Consider the following 17,065-nt stretch of genomic DNA (forward strand, 5'->3'; position numbering starts at 1 on the left):
GTCGCATTGCTCTCACTCTTTTGATCTTTCGGCATTCGTTGCTGTTCACACTCACTACAGTTGCACCGTTTTTTTCGTAGGTTCGAGCCGGCCTCCCTACGTGCGACCATCTAAGAACATCTCAATCGCTACCTACTTCCCACCGGTGCAGGACAACCGTAAGCCATGAACGGCGGCAACAAGATTCTCTGGGCCTTCATCGGCTTCGAGACTCTCTACTTAGGCTGCGCCATCCTCCACCTCGTGATTCCTCTCACTACACACGCCTCGCTGGGACGAGCACCCAACCGCGATAATGTTGCAGGTGATCTACTGCTCGACCACTGCCCTCTCACAGGTATGGACATTGTGCAACAACAGACGTGCTTTTGCTAACAACGTGACCAGCATCCCTCGTCAATTCGATCCTCATGTTCGTCGTCTTCCTCATGTCCCTCCCAGCGATGTTCATCAAAACCAACCGCAAATGGCTCATTGTCCACGCGTGGGGCATTGTGATCACTGCCTTCGTCTCCCTCGGGATCGGTCTTCGAATCTGGTTTGACACTCTCGAGACGCACAAGAATCTTGAACCCATCTGGAACAGCCAGGAAGAGTTTGTGCAGTCACTCTTGCAGTCCCGCTTCGAATGCTGCGGCTACAACAACCCCAGCTTGTTTATCCGCGACCAGACTTGCCCCACGGCCGCCGTCGCCGCCCAACTCGGATCCTGCACGGTTCCCTTTGGAAGTTTTGCCAACCAGTTCTTGGACGTCGTCTTCACCGGCTTCTTCGGCTTCTGCGCCGTCGACATGCTCCTTTTGCTTGCTACGATGTGTTTAATCAAGGACCGCAAAGAGCGGGAACGCTTCAGGAAGATTGACATGAAGCTCGGTGGCATGCAGGTTCTGTAAATTCGAAGGGCGATGATGCGGACCCATTTAGCGCTTTATTTCGAATTTGCAAGATTTATAGAAAGATCCAACACCACCTACGACACCCAGGCATCTAGCGAAGGCGTACTCGAATCTATAGTGCAGGTTGAGCAGTGATCGTGACCACTGCACATTATATTTATAGCTCCAAAAGAAATCTATCGATCGCACTACCTTTTAACTCATAGCCAACAGCCTTTGCCATGAATCCGAGCCAGTCGTCCAATGCTGCGCCGTAGGTCTCGTCCAGATATCTGACTACAGCCGTGCATTCACGAACGGCTCTCGACCGGCACCACCAATGGTTGGTGTATGTGAGTATTGCCATGAACCAGCCATATACGACCAGTGCCTTGGCATCTCGAGCCTCCAACCGACAAATGAACTGTAGCAAGTCAGCAGCTTTCCAGAAACAGTAGAATGTCAACAGGTCCGCATGGGCAGGGTGGCGAGTATGGCATCTAGATGTCACCTCAAGCTCAAGCTCGTTCCGCGGCTACTTTGTACAAACGCGCCTCGCTTTGGTGCTCAACACCAAAAAGCAGGGAACGAATCGTGTACTTACCGCCTCATCAACCCCCTGCATAAACTGCAAGTATTGCAAGCACCTCCCGTCATGCGTGGCGCCGTTCCCAGCCTCCACGGATTCCCACACCGCCAATATCGACACTAACCTCCGCACCACTCTCAGATATCGGTGTCCGTCGATTCCGTCATCGTCGCGAATGGCCCAGAAGGCACACCACGCCTCCGGCACGCCTTCTGTGCCATCCCTTTCGTCATAGAGCACGTTGTGGTCCAACCCTTCGAAGAATGCCAGCCATGCACTGCCCCGCTTCGCCTTGATGCTCAGTCCGCCCATCAGGGGTGCGAACCCGAGCTGGATCCGCAACCAGTGCAGCGGCTGCTCGCCGCCGTAGCCGAGAAACGGCCAGCGGCGGACGTCGTCTTCGGCCTCGGGAAGGCCGGCAAAGGACAGCATGTTCAAGAGCATGCAGGTCGTCAGCAACGGGTCGATCTGGGTCGTTTCAGACAGCGACGAGAGGGCGGTGCGGAAGCCGGCGGTGGCGGAGAGGTGGTGGCCGGCTTCGACGACGGCAAAGTCGTCGTTTGTGCTGGCTAGGGCGGCCGTCAGGGTCCGGGGTGGGGGTTGCGTTAGCGATGGGTTGCTCCGGAAGCGGATGTGCAGGGCGGACGCGGCGAGGAGCGCGTGCATGACGTGAACATGCGACTGAGCGATGGACAGGACGTCGATATGAAAGTTACGTTGTGATTCGGCGAACTAGAAAAAGTGTCAGGTCCTCGCACGTGTGCATCGCTAAGCGCAGTTGAGGTGGGAAATGCTGCTTTACCAAGGACGGCCCAACCATTCCGTGCGCCAACCAGTCCAGCATGGTCAGATCGTAGCGTGAACAGAAGGCGCCAGACTCGCTCAAGATCGAAGGCGAAGTCTTCCCGGGCCATAAGGTCGGCCAGAGGATGCTAGAGGGATCACGTCGCCGCTGAACGTGACAGGAATTCGGGACAAGGGAGGTGCGCGAACGTGTTGTATCGCGGGTTTCCCTGCTCAAAGCGCGCCTCGACTTGAGCTGACTACTGCCGGTGTAGGGACAGTCCATACCCCGCCGGCTGCAAGGTCCGCATACTGGCCGTTCTTCATCACACTACAGCAGCATCACGTTAGTGCCAAGAGGCAGTTAACTCCAAGAGTGGCACACGCATTGGTATTCGTGCAATACCATCGTCGATACTGGAGCAAACAACATAACCGAAACCGCATTGACTTACCTTGACGCGTCTCTCCTTGCAGTTTCGACACCCAGCTCGGCTTTTCGTGTGCGACTTGCGAACCTTGTAGGCCCTGACAGACTCGGAAGGGTCTCGAGGATCAAAGACGAAGACTTTACCAGACATTGATGCGGCTCGGTCACGACAACACAAAGGGTTTGGAGTTGAATATGCTCGCTGCAAGTGGTAAACGAGGTGTCGCAGCAAGTGCAGGTCTGATCGTGGTTCCGCCAGGCGCAAGGAAACGTCCGAGCCTGGGTTCACTGGGGCCGGGGCATCACGAGAAGTGTTTGCTCACATACGCCGAGCACAGACGTTCGAGGCTCAGCTGTGCTTGCTCTAGCTGCGAGGCAGAATTAGCCGTACGACTGAGTGACGAGAACAGATCGATCTAAAACACATGGTAAGTAGTAGGCTACACTGGACATGGGGCGGTGGAGAAAACCTATTGGACGCAGTACCCCCGCGAAGTCTTAGCGATCTCTCGTTTTCTATGTTGGGACTAGAGCCAACCCCACCTCCAGCCACTGCTCCCCGAATACGTGGACGAGGACCATGATGTCGGAGTTGGACTTTGTAAACATAGCCACGAGTCTGCTCTTGAGAAGTCTATGCATTGCCAGCGGCGCGCTGTTCCGCCTCCTTTTGTGCATTTATCATCTTGAGTAACGGACCGGCCGGCGCGTCCTCACGGTCCATAAAGATCTCCACCATTCGTAACCCTTTGCTCGTGACGAGTCGCTCGTCAACCAAAACTTTCTCTAGATCGCCCCATGTCTTGGCGGTTGCCGTAAATGTGTCGTCCCTGGCTCCAAAAGCGGCAGGAGTTAGCAAGTAATTCCAGCGGGCGACGTCATTGTAGCCTTGGTTGAGACCGTGGATGCACCGTTCAATAGTGTACCCGTCATTATTGATCAGGAATAAGACGAGGTTCAGGTTTTCCTTGATGATGGTGGACAGCTCCTGCGCTGTCATCTGGAAGCTTCCATCGCCGATAAGGAGGATAGTCCTAGCATCTTTGAGGTCATGATACCTGGACTTGGCAATGAGTTCTCGCTGTGCCAAAGCAGCACCCTGAGAAGCAGGTAGCATGTAACCTATCGACAACCAGGTAACGGGAGTGAACAGGCGTGTGTTTTTCGGCAGAGGCATTACGCGGCTTCCGTAGCCAGCTGTGCCCGTCTCACCAAAGACAATGTCTCCAGGCTCCAGGAAGTTGGATAAAAGGCCCCAGAGCTTGTCCTGTGAGATAGCCCCATCGCTGTGAACCGACGAGAATTGAACGGCCGCAGGTCGGAAGAGTGTAGGATATGGGCTGTAGGACTTGATCTTCGACAATTCGAGCTGCTTGAGGAAAAGGGCTACAGCGTGCTTGGCGGGGATATCACGGAACACTTCGTTCCCCAGTTTGATTTCGGTGTCGGAGAAAGAGATTGTCAGCTCTGCTTTTGGAATACTCGTGTACGAGTACGAGTTCGTGCTGCTGAAATGAGGGCCAAAGCAGATGACGAGGTCGGAACCATTGAAAAAGTCTTGTGCCTCCTGGCTATCGAAGGTGCCTTGGTAGATGCCATGAACGTTGGGAAGCGTTTCGTCCAACAGGCCTTTGGCGAATGTGGTGGTCCACGTGGGCCACTTGGTGGCCTCGACCACCTGCTGCACCTCTTCGACGATATTCAGGGCCCTGCTCTCACCGTCGACAAGAATGATAGGTTGTTTTGCAGCATAAACTCTGTCAAAGACCTTCTGCAGCGCTTGGTCATGTGCAGGAGTGTGAATGGCATTGGGTATCTGAAGAGGCGTCGAGAGGCTGTCTTCTGCAACTGATGCACCGACTAGATCAACAGGCACCTCGATGTACACTGGACGGCTGTGAATAATACATTGCTGCAAGACGTGGTCGATCTGCGCTGGGGTGGTCCGAGGGTCTCTCAGGCTTGTCTGAGCAATAGTCACATGTGCGTGCATTTGCCCGAATCTGCGGTACTCGCCATCATTGAAGGTGTGGTGGATGAGCAGACGGTTGTCCTGGGATGCGCGGGCCGGGGTACCGACTATGTGCACGACTGCTGCGCGTTCCGTATACGCGCCTGCGATCGCGTTGATGGCTGACAACTCGCCGACTCCAAATGTCGTGATGAGTGCCCCAATACCGTTGATTCGGGCGTACCCATCCGCAGCGTAGCCGGCGTTGAGCTCGTTACAGTTGCCAACCCAGTGGATCCCTGCAGGTTCGACATAGTCGAGGAGTGTCAAATTATAGTCACCAGGAACGCCATGGATCGACCCCACTCCTAATTGCTTGAGACGCTTGAACAAGTATTCTGCTAGCTTAATTGTCTGGGTCATACTGGGCGAACCGGTTGTACACAAGATTCAACACAAAGATGGCTCAGGGGATAATACATCAAAGAGGGAGGTCTCGGTCCTTTATTGACCACCGATATGCGTGGCTACCCGGTCTTTGGGCGAGTCTGCCAAACGCGCGCCCGATGATCAGCTCGGACAGCCTCGGCAGGCGCGATAACGTTCGTGGGTTACGCCGCACCTACTCCGGACAACTTGACCCGCTTCGCTTCCAAGCTCCGGAGTCCATAATGATCCGGTCCGAAACACGTTTTCCTGCATATCTCATCGAACTTCCACCAACTTGCATCTTCCCCTTCTACGGTGACAGCCTCGCCTCTCCAGGTGATCTCAGATGGAGAGCTTGACCGAGGAAACTTGGGATCTGGTCATATCCGGAACCAGCCTTCAGCAGTCCTTACTTGCACTGTCAGTACGATTCTCGCATGCTTGTCAGTACGCGTCTGACTGACTCAAGCTCTTGGGAAAAGGTCGCTATCTCGATCAGGTAAAAAGATACTACACGTTGACCGTAATGGATACTATGGTGGAAGTGATGCGGGCTTCAGCTTGCAGGAAGTCGACACCTGGGTGAAAGATTTGCAAAAAGGCAAGAATTCCTCGCAGCCTTTCGACAACATACTGACTTTTGTAGGTAGTAGCCAGGTATTCTCCGAACCTCAACTAGCACACATTGAAGTGTCTACCGACGACGACGGCCCTCGATTGGGACCTTCAAGGGCCTACACACTGAGCCTGAATCCTCAGATTGTGTATGCCCGATCTGACTTCCTTCCCACACTTGTATCTTCACAAATACACGCGCAGCTTGAGTTTCTTGCTGTTGGATCCTGGTGGGTACTGCGAAACAACGAGTTGCGCAAGATTCCAAGCACAAGAGAAGATGTGTTCAATGATGACACCTTATCGGTCCGTGACAAGAGGAGTTTAATGAAGTTTCTGCGCTTCGTACTCCAGGACGAGGATCATTCGCCTATCGAAAGCATTGATAGTCCAGAAACTACCCTAAAGCAGACACTCGAGGGCTTCAAGATTCCCGAATCCTTGCATTCGCCGATCCTTGCATTAGCATTATCGACGCAGCCGTCCACCCTTACCAATTCTGACCACGCAATCCGCCGGATCAGACGGCACTTGCAGTCAGTTGGATACTTTGGACCGGGCTTCGGAGCTGTGATTGCGAAATACGGCGGCAACTCTGAAATAGCACAAGTTGCTTGCAGAGCACAAGCTGTGGGAGGCGGAGTTTATCTGCTAGGCTCTGGTATTCATAATATCGACCATGTTAATCAAGAGGAACCCGAAGGCTCTCAACAACCGCCACTCCGTGTCACACTAACGGATGGCACAATTGTGCGAGCACATCGCGTGGTGGGAGGTATAGACGATGTACCAATACCTACACCAGTGCCCTTTTCTGCTGAAGGCGAAGCTACTATGCTCCAGAGCATAAGCATCATCTCAGATCCCCTGAGCGACTTGCTCTCACCAACCTCCGACAACGGACCAGTACCTGCTGCTGCCATCATCCTCGTGGAGCGCGCCAATGGCTCTGGACAGCCTCCCATCTATTTGCAGGTTCACTCTGAGGATACTGGCGAATGCCCTGCTAATCAAAGTAAGTCTGTCGTCTTTTGTCTTCTATCCTGTGATGATTTGTAACATTACTTATCTACATTGCCTGAGGCTTTTGCCTGTGCTGAGATATACACCTCTGACAACCTGATTGGGACTCTTTGGCGAACTTTTGATGCGAATTCCGTCTCTCAATCACGTTACTGATCTGGCATCGACTCTCAGGTGTTGTCTACGCATGTATGCATTCCAACTCCCAGGAAAATAATGCCGTCCTGTACGATGCTGTTTCAGAACTCATTGGCGCCGTTGGTCAGATGAACACGAAGCGAAATCCCAAGATACTGTGGCATCTATCATATCGGACTCGGCTACATTCCACTGAGATGGCCCTTACAAGCGAGCCGCTGTATAGTAATAGCAACGTTGGTATAGTATCGCGCCGCTTCGATCTCGCCGTGGAGGACGAGATCACAAAGCCCATACGTTCGCTCTGGGACGACATCATTGGTGCCGAAGCACTCAACCATCCGTTTCTACTGTTCGAAGAGCGCGGACAGAGCCTTGAAGATGACAACGACTGAGGTCTCTACATCATGGCTGAAGAAGTGGATGTCTTCCGCAATGCTCGTTTGGTCTTCCACACTTAATGCCAACGGCTCCTGCCATATCCACGAATGCCCGCCGAGTACTTAGTCGATGTTCCAGATGTCGCCCGCCCGCCAAAACTTCCATACATCTCATCAGCACTGCGAAGACCACATGCTCACGAGACTACTGCCGTGTAGTCTTCACGAACTCGGTCTTGTTGCTAGCAAGGCTTCGGGGTGTGGTACCTAGAGACCCCAGTCCACATTGCAGGCAAGGAAGTCACAGGCTAAGGCTTTCACAATATTGCTTACCCACCTCTGTATCCAGAGATGGTACCTGGATCCTGGAATTCCGGATTCCAAGATCTCTTCTGACCACTGTGAGGGTGCGGCGTGACTGTCAGACTGCGACAAATGTCTGTGTTCGAGAGATAGCAGGGTATTGAAGAACGTAATTGCACTCTTGCTCCTGGTAAGATCGTCAAGCTCATTTCAATGCTGAAAAGCTTGTGGTGAGCACAACATCTTACTTGTTTAATACCATTCGTAAATGGGCCACCGTACTAGCGGGCCCAGGAACATCCCCTCTATCTTCGACCGTACCCAGCTTGAGCTTGACTTCGTCATATTAGTCAATTTGCCATGGCCTTGCTTCCTTAGTGATACCATCTTGCCGAAGGGCATCGAAACCGCATCCTGAGTTGACCGCATACTGAGTAGTACGCATGGCTATTGGCTGACCTCGGTGCTTGAGTCCTGTACACCCTCGCCAAGTTTGCTTCAACAACTCAAGCAGCGAGTGGGAACCAAAGACGGCACAACGGTCAGAAATCTTGGCACGCATCTGCAACTCCCTCACCTAACCCTTTCCGAGATTCACCAAGTCTAGAAACCCAGCAGTTCCCATTGTGGGATGGTCCAAGTGAGAGGCGAAGGCAGAAGTGATGAAGCTGTTCCCCGCTCTCCGCGCAGAAGGAAGGCGCATCGTCGTTCACCATGGGCGTGCGATGAATGCAGGTTACGGAAGAGAAAATGTGATGGCTCACAACCATGCCAGCCCTGCAAGACGTCCGACTTAGGTCCGCTCCACATTCGCCTTGTTGCTGTTGCCTCATTTCACAACTAGCAACTATCAAGGAGGTCATTGGCTGATCTACGCAGATTGTGATTATCGCTTTCGTCGACCTGCTCTTGCACCTACACAACGCATACGGCTACTCGAATCGCATCTCCGTCATGCTGTGTCCTTCCTACAGGACCTAGACAGGCGATTGCCACCAGAAACAAACATCAATGTGAAGCCGGTGCTCGATACTCTGAATTTCTGGTCATACGGTAGGTCCAACCTCAAGAATGACTCATGACTCGGCAACTCTTTGATGTGCATTTGCTCCGACTGCTGGGCTCATGGTCTTGAGACCTCGCTTGGAAGGACAAGCCGTACTCTTTGGGCGTGTTAGCGAGCTGTGGCTGATCAGTGAATAGAACCAACATCTCCGACAGCCGCAAGTGGCGATGATGAAGCCCAACGGGCACAGCTAACCAGCATGCTAGTCGGATGCCAGCGGCTGATCAGCCCAGCTCCGTGGAGTTCGTCATTCTATGGCGCAATGTCTGAAGTCTCATTCATTCTGCGCACACTCGAGCTTTTCGATCTTGGTGCATATTCACCGCAGCAGAGTCTCGGGCCGGTGACAGAAGTATTCAACTTACCATTACCTCCTGATACCATGGTCCGACAGCCGTCAATCATTCGAGTAGACCGCCAGTCTACAAGCGCGCTGCCGGAAAAGGCGACTACACTTCGAGTAGTTGGCTCAGTATTTGCACGCGATCATCCTTTCCTGGATTTTCTGCACCCTCAACACTTTCGAGACATGGTTGAGATCATATACGAGGAGCGGGGTACAAGAGACGAGGCCTACGTTCGCTTTCTTCCTCTCCTCCACCATGTTCTAGCCCTCGGATATCTGTTCTGTCGCAAAGAGCACGAAACTCGCGGCTGTTCGCAAGCCATCGACACTGCGATGAAGCACTTTGCTCACAGCCAACAACTCCTGAACGTCATCAGATGTGATGATCTCCTATCTATGCAGACTCTTCTATGTGGAGCAGTTTTTCTCATGTCTACCTCTCGAATCGCGACCGGACATGCACTTATTGGACTCGCAGCTTCGTCGGCTATGCGTCTAGGACTCCCTTGCGAAGCCAATAACACCGCACCCATGCTGCAAGACGAGCGGCAGATGAGGGATTTGGTTTTCGCCAGCCTTCTGAGAATGGACATGTATACAAGTCTCATCCTGGATCTGCCGCGCTTCATTCAAGACGACCTGGTTGATTTGAGTCTTAACAGCCTCTACGCAAGGTTATCAGAAGAAGAGAAGATCGAATTCCGCACAGAAGCTTCCATAAAGCACCTCGAACTCCTCCGCCTCACCTGCAACGCTCGACGTGCAGTCTATGTGAACCCAATGACAGGTGAGCGCATCGAGACGATCGACCTGAACCAGTTGAGCAGCGTTGAAGGTGAGCTTCATCGCTGGACAGAAGAAGTCTCCGTACTATTTTCACGAGTACCCAAGAGCGTGGACTTGGCCATGTGAGTCTCTGCGCCTTTTCCCACTCGTCCTCTTCTCCGGCGGCTTATATCGTACTTCGTGCTGACAACATTCACCGCATATGTAGGCAAAAACACTTCTTGGAAACTGCATCGAATTTCTCCCAGCTGATTCTCTACCGGCCGTTCTTGCATTATCTTCGGCACATGGCTGACAACAAGGCTCCTATACCTCGCTCGCAATCTCGTCACGCCCTTGCCTGTGTAAAGCTTGCATCCAATACCATTCTGCGTACACAGCTCGTCCTCGGCACTGATACGCCTGTCCCACTATCCTGGGACACTATCTACACGCTGTTCCTCGCCGTTATGTGCTTGGTTTTCCTAATTTCGGCGCACAATGGCACCTCACTTCCGAGTGAGGCTTGGAAACGCGCAAGCATCGGAATTGGTATCCTTTACGCGAACGCCTGCGTGGACAATGGCGCGAGCATGTGCTTAAGGGTCTTACGGACCGTGGTTCAGCAGCTAAACCACACAGTCGACTTTGATTTTGAAGAGATCGAACAGAGGACGCGGAAGGTGTGTGCTGGAGAAAGAACGGCTGATATGCTGAGGAAAGTAGCTACAGAGAGGCCGCCCCCCGGTCCAGCGAAGGTATCGAAGCCGTTCTCCACATCGACGTCCACCTCAACAGGTCGGTTCGCAGATGCGGATGGAATGCTTGCACACGCCGAGGATCTGCCGCTGGGATTTGGTTTCACGGAGGTTTTGAACATGGATAGCGAGGAAGACGAGCACACCACGTACACCTCGGACCACCGATGACATGTCTATGAGCGATATATCGGTGGCGAAGTCTTGGTCAATCATACACTACCGCTCTACAGTGGTAAAGATCTCTATGCAACCAATCATGGTTAATTAAGCAAACAATACGCCTAGAAGCAGAAGGATGAGGAGGTGGTGGAGTCAGGTGTCTTAAGAGAACCAGATTTTGCCAAGCCAAACCGCCGAACGCCTTGCGCGACGCGCGCCCGCGTCGTTGGCCCCACAGTGACGCTAGCCGTAACTTGCGACAGACGTTGCGTATAACCTCGACTTATACCTGCAATACTCTCCTGCCGGCTTCGGTAGCGGCCATTATGGCCCCGAGCCAGCAGAAACGTGATCTTGCGGACTTTTTCAAACCCTACGCCCGCGCCAGGTTTCTCACAAAGCAGACGATACCTCAGAAGCGCTCCTCACCACAGCCTAACGAGCAGGTCGATGGTGCCAGCGACCCGCAGCGCATCTCTCCTCCGCGCCCGTCTACGCCTCCGAGGAGGCGACCGCAAAAAGCAGTCTCCACGCCAAAGTCACCATCACACAGCTCAATAACCACACCCCGCTCCGAAACCCTTGCTATTCGGACGCCTCAGAGCAGCAGGATACTTCCTGGGCTTGCGCTTGCGCCTCCTCCAACCGATAACCGCAATCTAGAGGGTGCGCCTCCACCTGAATACGACGCTACAGCATATTCATCGGCTGGATCGCCATCGCCAACGCCAGCGAATCAGAGGAATGAGAGCACGGTGAATCCCACCATTTTACCGGCCTCGACGCAGACCATAGTGAAGGAAGGCAAAGTCATAGCAGTGAGAGACTCGGATTCGGATGACAATGAGTCTCTAACGTCTCTCACCGACATCTTTGGATGGAGAAAAGATGATGATGAGACTTCTGCTTCATCGCCGCCCGAGCTCGAAGAGAAGAACCGTGAGGCGGAGAGGATCAGTACCCTACGATTGTTCACAAATGGCCGGTCCGACCCAATAGTAGGCAAACAAAAGATCCGAGAGATCCTAGCGATGAAAGCGTCGAGAAATATGAGCAAATACATGACACAACAAGAAGCTCATGTCAAAGCAGCTGGTGAGATCAAAGAAGCACGGGAAAGATACGAAAGCCACTTGCGGGAGCTTGATCAGGAAGCGTCCACGGGTGATCTCGTATCTAAGCTGCAAGAGTATGTGGGTGCCGATGAGGGAGAGGCTGACCGGCTGATGGGTGCTGTTCGTCGCACAGAGGCGCTATCCGAGGAACCGTCTTTCTCCTTCTTCGGGCCCAAGGGAATGATAGACTGGGCTCTTGAATCTTCTGCCGAAGTCGATTTTCCGGCTGGATCCGTGCCTCTCAACCTCTTCCGTAGTTATGACGATGACGGCCGCTCTCGCGCTTTCATGTCCGGCTTCATATCCGAGTTGGCCAATGAAGGAGTGCTTGACGATCAGACGCTCACTTGGGCTTTCAATGCGCTGCCAACAGAGCCGAACTACAGTTTACGCTACGCCTATCTCGAATCCTTAGAGCAAGGAGCCCGGAGTTGGGCTCGAACCAACATCACGGCAACCGATGTTCAAGCCTGTTTCAGGGCAATAGGTGCACACTCATCAAGTATTGATTCGAGTACGCACCTCGAAGCCAGACAACATCCCCGTCAACGCCCACCCCTGATGCCCAGAGAGCTTATTTCTGTGCTGGAGGTCTTTATCAGGATGTCTCCTCATATGGGCTTTGAAGCCCTGAGTATGCTGTCTTCAATACTGTGTCGGATCGCTATCGACGCCTACGTTATGGCTGACTCACGAATCGCAGCAAAGGTTGAATTGCTCTTTCAAGGCCTTTTAGGTGGCAACCTAGCGACAGAAGCAGCACTCCATGTGGCGTCGCATATGTTCACCGATATGGTCGCAAACCTGATGGATCCGACACTACAGGCGCTTCTTCTTGAGCACATCCCCCCGGGAACTCCTCTGCAATGCAACGTCCGCATGAACTTAGCGCATGCATTCCTGCTCGGTGTTACCAGCAGCAGCAACAGCAGCCTCTCTTTCGCACAGCCCGCCAAAGTTGACTTGCCTGCGCTTACTACTCTGATCAGTACGTCCGACGACTATGCTACCGCCAAGCACCGTACCACACTGAATTACACGCAACTCCGCGCCCGCATCACTATTCTAGACATAGCCGTCTCCAACGGTGGCATCCCCGATGCTTTTCCGACACCACAGTTCGCAAGCGTCAAAGACTTCAATCGCGAGGTTGATGGGTTGGCGGCCGCTCTTCGCAGAACCACCACTGCCATTGCCGACACGGGCGCGACCCACATGAAGCGCACAGAAGCAAAGGAGAAGTTGGAGGGTGTGTATCGCCGATTACTCTACGCGGTGAGGACGGAACCGCCTCCGAAAAAGCACATCTTTGATCAAGTGACGGGCAAGTACGGGGACGGAGACGAGGTGAGAGCCGTCGGGCGAGGCAGGGCGATCATGCAGGGATTTCTGGCCAAGGTCAAGGAAGACCAGGTTGAGGGCAAGATCAAAGAGGAGAAATTCTGGACCCCGAGCTCAGGGAGTACGCAGGTCTTTGAAGAGGCCTCCGAGAGGCTGTCTGAAGATCCGACCTAATGATTGGTGGGGTACGACATGTCATTGCAGCGAACCATAATATAGAGAAGTACGCTTGTCCTAAGCTGTAGAGTACAACCCGTCGCTAGAGCAGTAATAGAGCAAGAACACGCAGCCTTCTCGCCGCTGCCAACGTACTAAGTCAACCGCCACGCTATGGTGTTGATGTCCGTCTGCCATGATACTCGTGCTAGTCGCCAAAATCAAGAGAGTCCGGGGGCTTCTATGAGGTCCGTATCGCGTGCGCCCGCCGACAAATCTTTGCAGGGTGTGAGACCAGCCTAATCGCGGAAATGACGGTTCTCGTTCTCCCCGAAGAGGGTCGCCCGCATCGTCGGTAGTGCCTCCGTCTCCAGCATACGTAGCCGCTCCTCGAATGTGTTGTTGAGTTCGATCTTGCCGCTGCCACTGAGGACGAAGACGCCGCCAGGCCTGCCAACTGTTAGTCCTCATCCTCATACAATCAGTTGCTGGGAAACTTGCGAGCTTTCTGGCAACCAGTTCTTCTCATCAATCACTGCTTCAATCTCGCCGCCCATGTTCTTCTTGTACTCCTCGCCAGCTTTCTTCGACGCAGACTCGACCTTGCCCTTGTCGGCCTTTCTGCATCTGAGACCAATCTTCTTCTCGCCCATCATATACATGCACTCGAGGATTAGGTCCTTGAGCGTATCGTCGTACTGCTTCCCCTTGCTCGCGTCACCCAGCTTGCCCCTCGCCTTCTCGAATAGTTCGTCGAGCAGCTCCTGCCTCGCAGACAGTACACGTAGTCGCGTCTTGTTGGCTTGTGTAGAGCGGGTGATTTGCTGCGACATGGAGGCCTGCTTGAACTTCTTCTCGTACTCGGCGTCAATGTCGGCCGTGGATTCACGGACAAGCTTCGATTTCTCGATTGCAAATTCCTCGTCGGCTTTGAGTTGGATCTCACGGGACTTCTCGAGTGCTTCTTGCCGAATGAAGGCCGTCATCTTCTTGAGCTCATTTGCGACCTGGTGGGGGCATTAGCATGCTGCTTAGGTCTTGCGAGGAGAGGACGCACCTGATCGTCGGAGAGAGCGTGGTTGGACGACATGATGCTGAAGGAGCCGCAGGGGCGGCGGTTAGACTGCTGAGAAGCGACGAAAGGTACCACCTGCGCGGAGTTGGTTTGGCTGGTAATAGAGGTAGGTAGCTCTCAGGTTAAAACGATAATGTATCGACACGAGCAGATCAGAGCTCTGAGCAGATGTGCTGGCCGCCGCGGTGACTATGTGCAGGGCAGTGGTTGCAAGAGACGTGTATAGCAGAAGCAGGTGCTTTTACAGGATAGATATTGCTTGCTGCAGTCAATTCACCAGCAGCAGGCTCCCCCAAATGCAGGAACGTTCAGCCGGCGTCGATGAGACTGGTATGGAGCCCAAGCTCTGGGATCCGACCAATTACACGTCGTATGGGCCTATGACTTCACCTCCGGCGCAGGTGACACTTTGTTGTCGACCGCCTCTTTGCGGGCAGCAACTCATTCCTCATCTCCTTTTCACTTTCTCCAACATCATCCCACCGAACCGCCACTGTTTCCAGAGACTATGCTGGTTTGTCTTGAGAAGCACGATCGTTGAGGTGCCTCCAACATGCGTCCGCAGCCTACGTTGCACTCTCCTTCACCTCTCAGGCTAAGCATCCGACAAGATGGGCCAGCTCGGTGACCTGTCGCCTCAGGCGGGCATCGCTGTAAGAGAATTGATATGAATCTATACATATTATGCTAACAGATCTAGGTTGGAATCATTGTCGGACTCCTCTCCACTTCCATTCAGAGCCTGGGCTTGACCTTGCAACGAAAATCGCATTTGGTTGAGGACGCCAAAGATCCTGCTGAGACCCGTCGACCGGCTTATAAGCGACGAAAATGGCAACTCGGAATGTTCATGTTTGTCATTTCGAATCTTGTGGGCAGTACCATCCAGATCACAACGCTTCCATTGCCTGTGCTCTCCACACTGCAGGCTTCCGGTCTTGTCTTCAACACAGGCTTTGCCACGCTGCTTCTCGGAGAGCCCTTCACACGGTACTCTATAATTGGAACAATTCTCACATGCGGTGGTGCCGCGCTCATTGCGACGTTTGGTGCCATTGGGGAGCCGGCGCATAGTTTGACACAACTGCTGGAGTTGATGAGGAGATGGAACTTCATCGTCTGGATGGCTGGAACATTGATAGTCGTGGTAGGCACCATTCTCATTGCGCACTTTCTCAAGATATGGTCATCTCACCGACATATCGAGAATCATTTCCTCAAAACCGAGCGCCCTCGCTCCGCTTCCATCTCGAGTATAGGTGCAACAGGACTCAAACGCTCATTCACAAGCTCGCTACCAATACCGCTACAAATACGAGTGAACCGACTTCGCCTCGCTCGAGGTCTGGCCTATGGGTTGGTATCTGGCATTCTCTCCGCCCACTCCTTGCTGGTTGCCAAATCAGCAGTGGAGCTCCTGGTCCGAACAATCGTTGACCGGAATAACCAGTTCAATCAGTTTCAATCTTGGTTGATTCTCATTGCTCTCCTTTTCTTTGCCCTGACTCAGCTTTATTACCTGCATCTTGGTTTGCGCCTCTGCAGTACAAGCGTGCTATACCCTTTCGTCTTTTGCGTCTACAACATAATTGCGATCCTAGACGGTCTCATATATTTCCACCAAGCTTCGAAGCTGAGCGCGCTACATGGTGGCCTCGTGGCTATGGGTACCTTTATTCTCCTTGTGGGCGTCTTTGCTCTATCTTGCCGTCTAGAGGAAGTTCCTTCCGAAGAGCCGGCGCCCGCAACACTGGATCCCTCCACACCCCTCACTCCCGGCATGGGCATGATGCGCACATCCGAAGACGAATCGCGCGAGTCTCTTCTTCGCACACGCTCTCGCTCCTCTACCAACGCCTCACGCTCCAGCCTGAACGAGCAAACGCCACTTCTGGTCGGTCGCCGCCGCTCTCGGCCACCGACACTTTCCATACACCCAGCGGACCCCGAAGCAGCCATCTCCCGCGATATTTGGGCCGAGCTCGATGATGATGGCCCATACGAGAACTCCGACTTCCTTGCTTCTCTACCAGGAGCCTCTCCTTTCCTTACGCACAAGGCGCTCCGCAAAACACGCAGACGAGGGGACTCGGCTTCCTCGCAGGCTGTCAGCACCACGACGGACCATAGCTCCAATAGCGTGCACATCAAGGAGCAAGAGAGGACCAGTGCGAGTGTTAGTCCCACGGGCATCCGGAAGCAAAGCGGAGAGCATAGGAGGCAGCGGAGCGCAAGCGTTAGATTTGCGGATGCACCGAGCCCGAGTCGATGGGATGCGAGGCGCGGCGAGGAGCTGCGAGAGGAGGAGCAGAATATGGCGAACGAGGCCCGCGAACGTGATGATCGCGCGGACGAGGGGTAGGAGCCGCAATTATATGAGCAAACAGCGAAACTTCAGCCCCAGAGGAACTATTATTAACGAGCCTTGTCCTCGTAAGTCATGCTTTCTTTTATGTGTGTTTTGCGCGCACCAGATAGACGGGTAACTTCCGAGCACAGGGAAGGGTAGCACATGATCGGAAGTAAACCGTGATGCTTGGTACACACGAAGTAGACACAGGCCACCATCTTAGTGACCGTTTAGGGATCTTGGTCTGGAGATTCGCGGTTATGGCCCAAAGCTTATGACTTGAGCGGAGGCAAGATGGTGATGTCAAAGTTACCGAATTGGAATATAATTGTTTACCCAAATAAATATGTGAGAACGGTTCCTTCCAATCTGCAACCCGCCGTAAACTAGGCGCAGCCTTGCTTCAAAGCCCCAA

At 53.4% G+C, this 17,065-nt stretch overlaps 8 protein-coding genes across 8 annotated transcripts; 5 read left to right on the forward strand and 3 right to left on the reverse strand.

Moving 5' to 3' along the window:
• Positions 1-165: 165 nt before the first annotated feature.
• Positions 166-893, forward strand: HMPREF1541_05032 (uncharacterized protein; the record flags this gene model as incomplete). Its single annotated transcript, XM_008719373.1, has 2 exons — positions 166-337; positions 388-893. The coding sequence occupies 2 exons, from the start codon at positions 166-168 to the stop codon at positions 891-893; spliced, it is 678 nt and encodes a 225-aa protein (XP_008717595.1).
• Positions 894-1,053: 160 nt separating this feature from the next.
• HMPREF1541_05033 (uncharacterized protein) lies at positions 1,054-2,308 on the reverse strand (the record flags this gene model as incomplete). The annotated part of the gene is made up of 3 exons (XM_008719374.1): positions 1,054-1,299; positions 1,480-2,196; positions 2,267-2,308. 3 exons carry the CDS (start codon positions 2,306-2,308, stop codon positions 1,054-1,056), a joined length of 1,005 nt encoding a protein of 334 aa, XP_008717596.1.
• Positions 2,309-3,311: 1,003 nt separating this feature from the next.
• Positions 3,312-5,051, reverse strand: HMPREF1541_05034 (uncharacterized protein; the record flags this gene model as incomplete). Its single annotated transcript, XM_008719375.1, has 1 exon — positions 3,312-5,051. One exon carries the CDS (start codon positions 5,049-5,051, stop codon positions 3,312-3,314), a length of 1,740 nt encoding a protein of 579 aa, XP_008717597.1.
• Positions 5,052-5,194: 143 nt separating this feature from the next.
• On the forward strand, positions 5,195-7,228 carry HMPREF1541_05035 (uncharacterized protein; the record flags this gene model as incomplete). The annotated part of the gene is made up of 3 exons (XM_008719376.1): positions 5,195-5,393; positions 5,557-6,687; positions 6,870-7,228. The coding sequence occupies 3 exons, from the start codon at positions 5,195-5,197 to the stop codon at positions 7,226-7,228; spliced, it is 1,689 nt and encodes a 562-aa protein (XP_008717598.1).
• Positions 7,229-8,844: 1,616 nt separating this feature from the next.
• On the forward strand, positions 8,845-10,622 carry HMPREF1541_05036 (uncharacterized protein; the record flags this gene model as incomplete). Its single annotated transcript, XM_008719377.1, has 2 exons — positions 8,845-9,836; positions 9,923-10,622. The coding sequence occupies 2 exons, from the start codon at positions 8,845-8,847 to the stop codon at positions 10,620-10,622; spliced, it is 1,692 nt and encodes a 563-aa protein (XP_008717599.1).
• A 317-nt stretch (positions 10,623-10,939) lies between these two features.
• HMPREF1541_05037 (uncharacterized protein) lies at positions 10,940-13,243 on the forward strand (the record flags this gene model as incomplete). The annotated part of the gene is made up of 1 exon (XM_008719378.1): positions 10,940-13,243. One exon carries the CDS (start codon positions 10,940-10,942, stop codon positions 13,241-13,243), a length of 2,304 nt encoding a protein of 767 aa, XP_008717600.1.
• A 281-nt stretch (positions 13,244-13,524) lies between these two features.
• HMPREF1541_05038 (uncharacterized protein) lies at positions 13,525-14,315 on the reverse strand (the record flags this gene model as incomplete). The annotated part of the gene is made up of 3 exons (XM_008719379.1): positions 13,525-13,675; positions 13,742-14,232; positions 14,283-14,315. The coding sequence occupies 3 exons, from the start codon at positions 14,313-14,315 to the stop codon at positions 13,525-13,527; spliced, it is 675 nt and encodes a 224-aa protein (XP_008717601.1).
• Positions 14,316-14,911: 596 nt separating this feature from the next.
• On the forward strand, positions 14,912-16,662 carry HMPREF1541_05039 (uncharacterized protein; the record flags this gene model as incomplete). Its single annotated transcript, XM_008719380.1, has 2 exons — positions 14,912-14,953; positions 15,001-16,662. The coding sequence occupies 2 exons, from the start codon at positions 14,912-14,914 to the stop codon at positions 16,660-16,662; spliced, it is 1,704 nt and encodes a 567-aa protein (XP_008717602.1).
• Positions 16,663-17,065: the final 403 nt, after the last annotated feature.

Source organism: Cyphellophora europaea (genome assembly GCF_000365145.1).
Source record: "Cyphellophora europaea CBS 101466 unplaced genomic scaffold supercont1.4, whole genome shotgun sequence".
NCBI classification, from domain to species: Eukaryota; Fungi; Ascomycota; class Eurotiomycetes; order Chaetothyriales; family Cyphellophoraceae; genus Cyphellophora; species Cyphellophora europaea.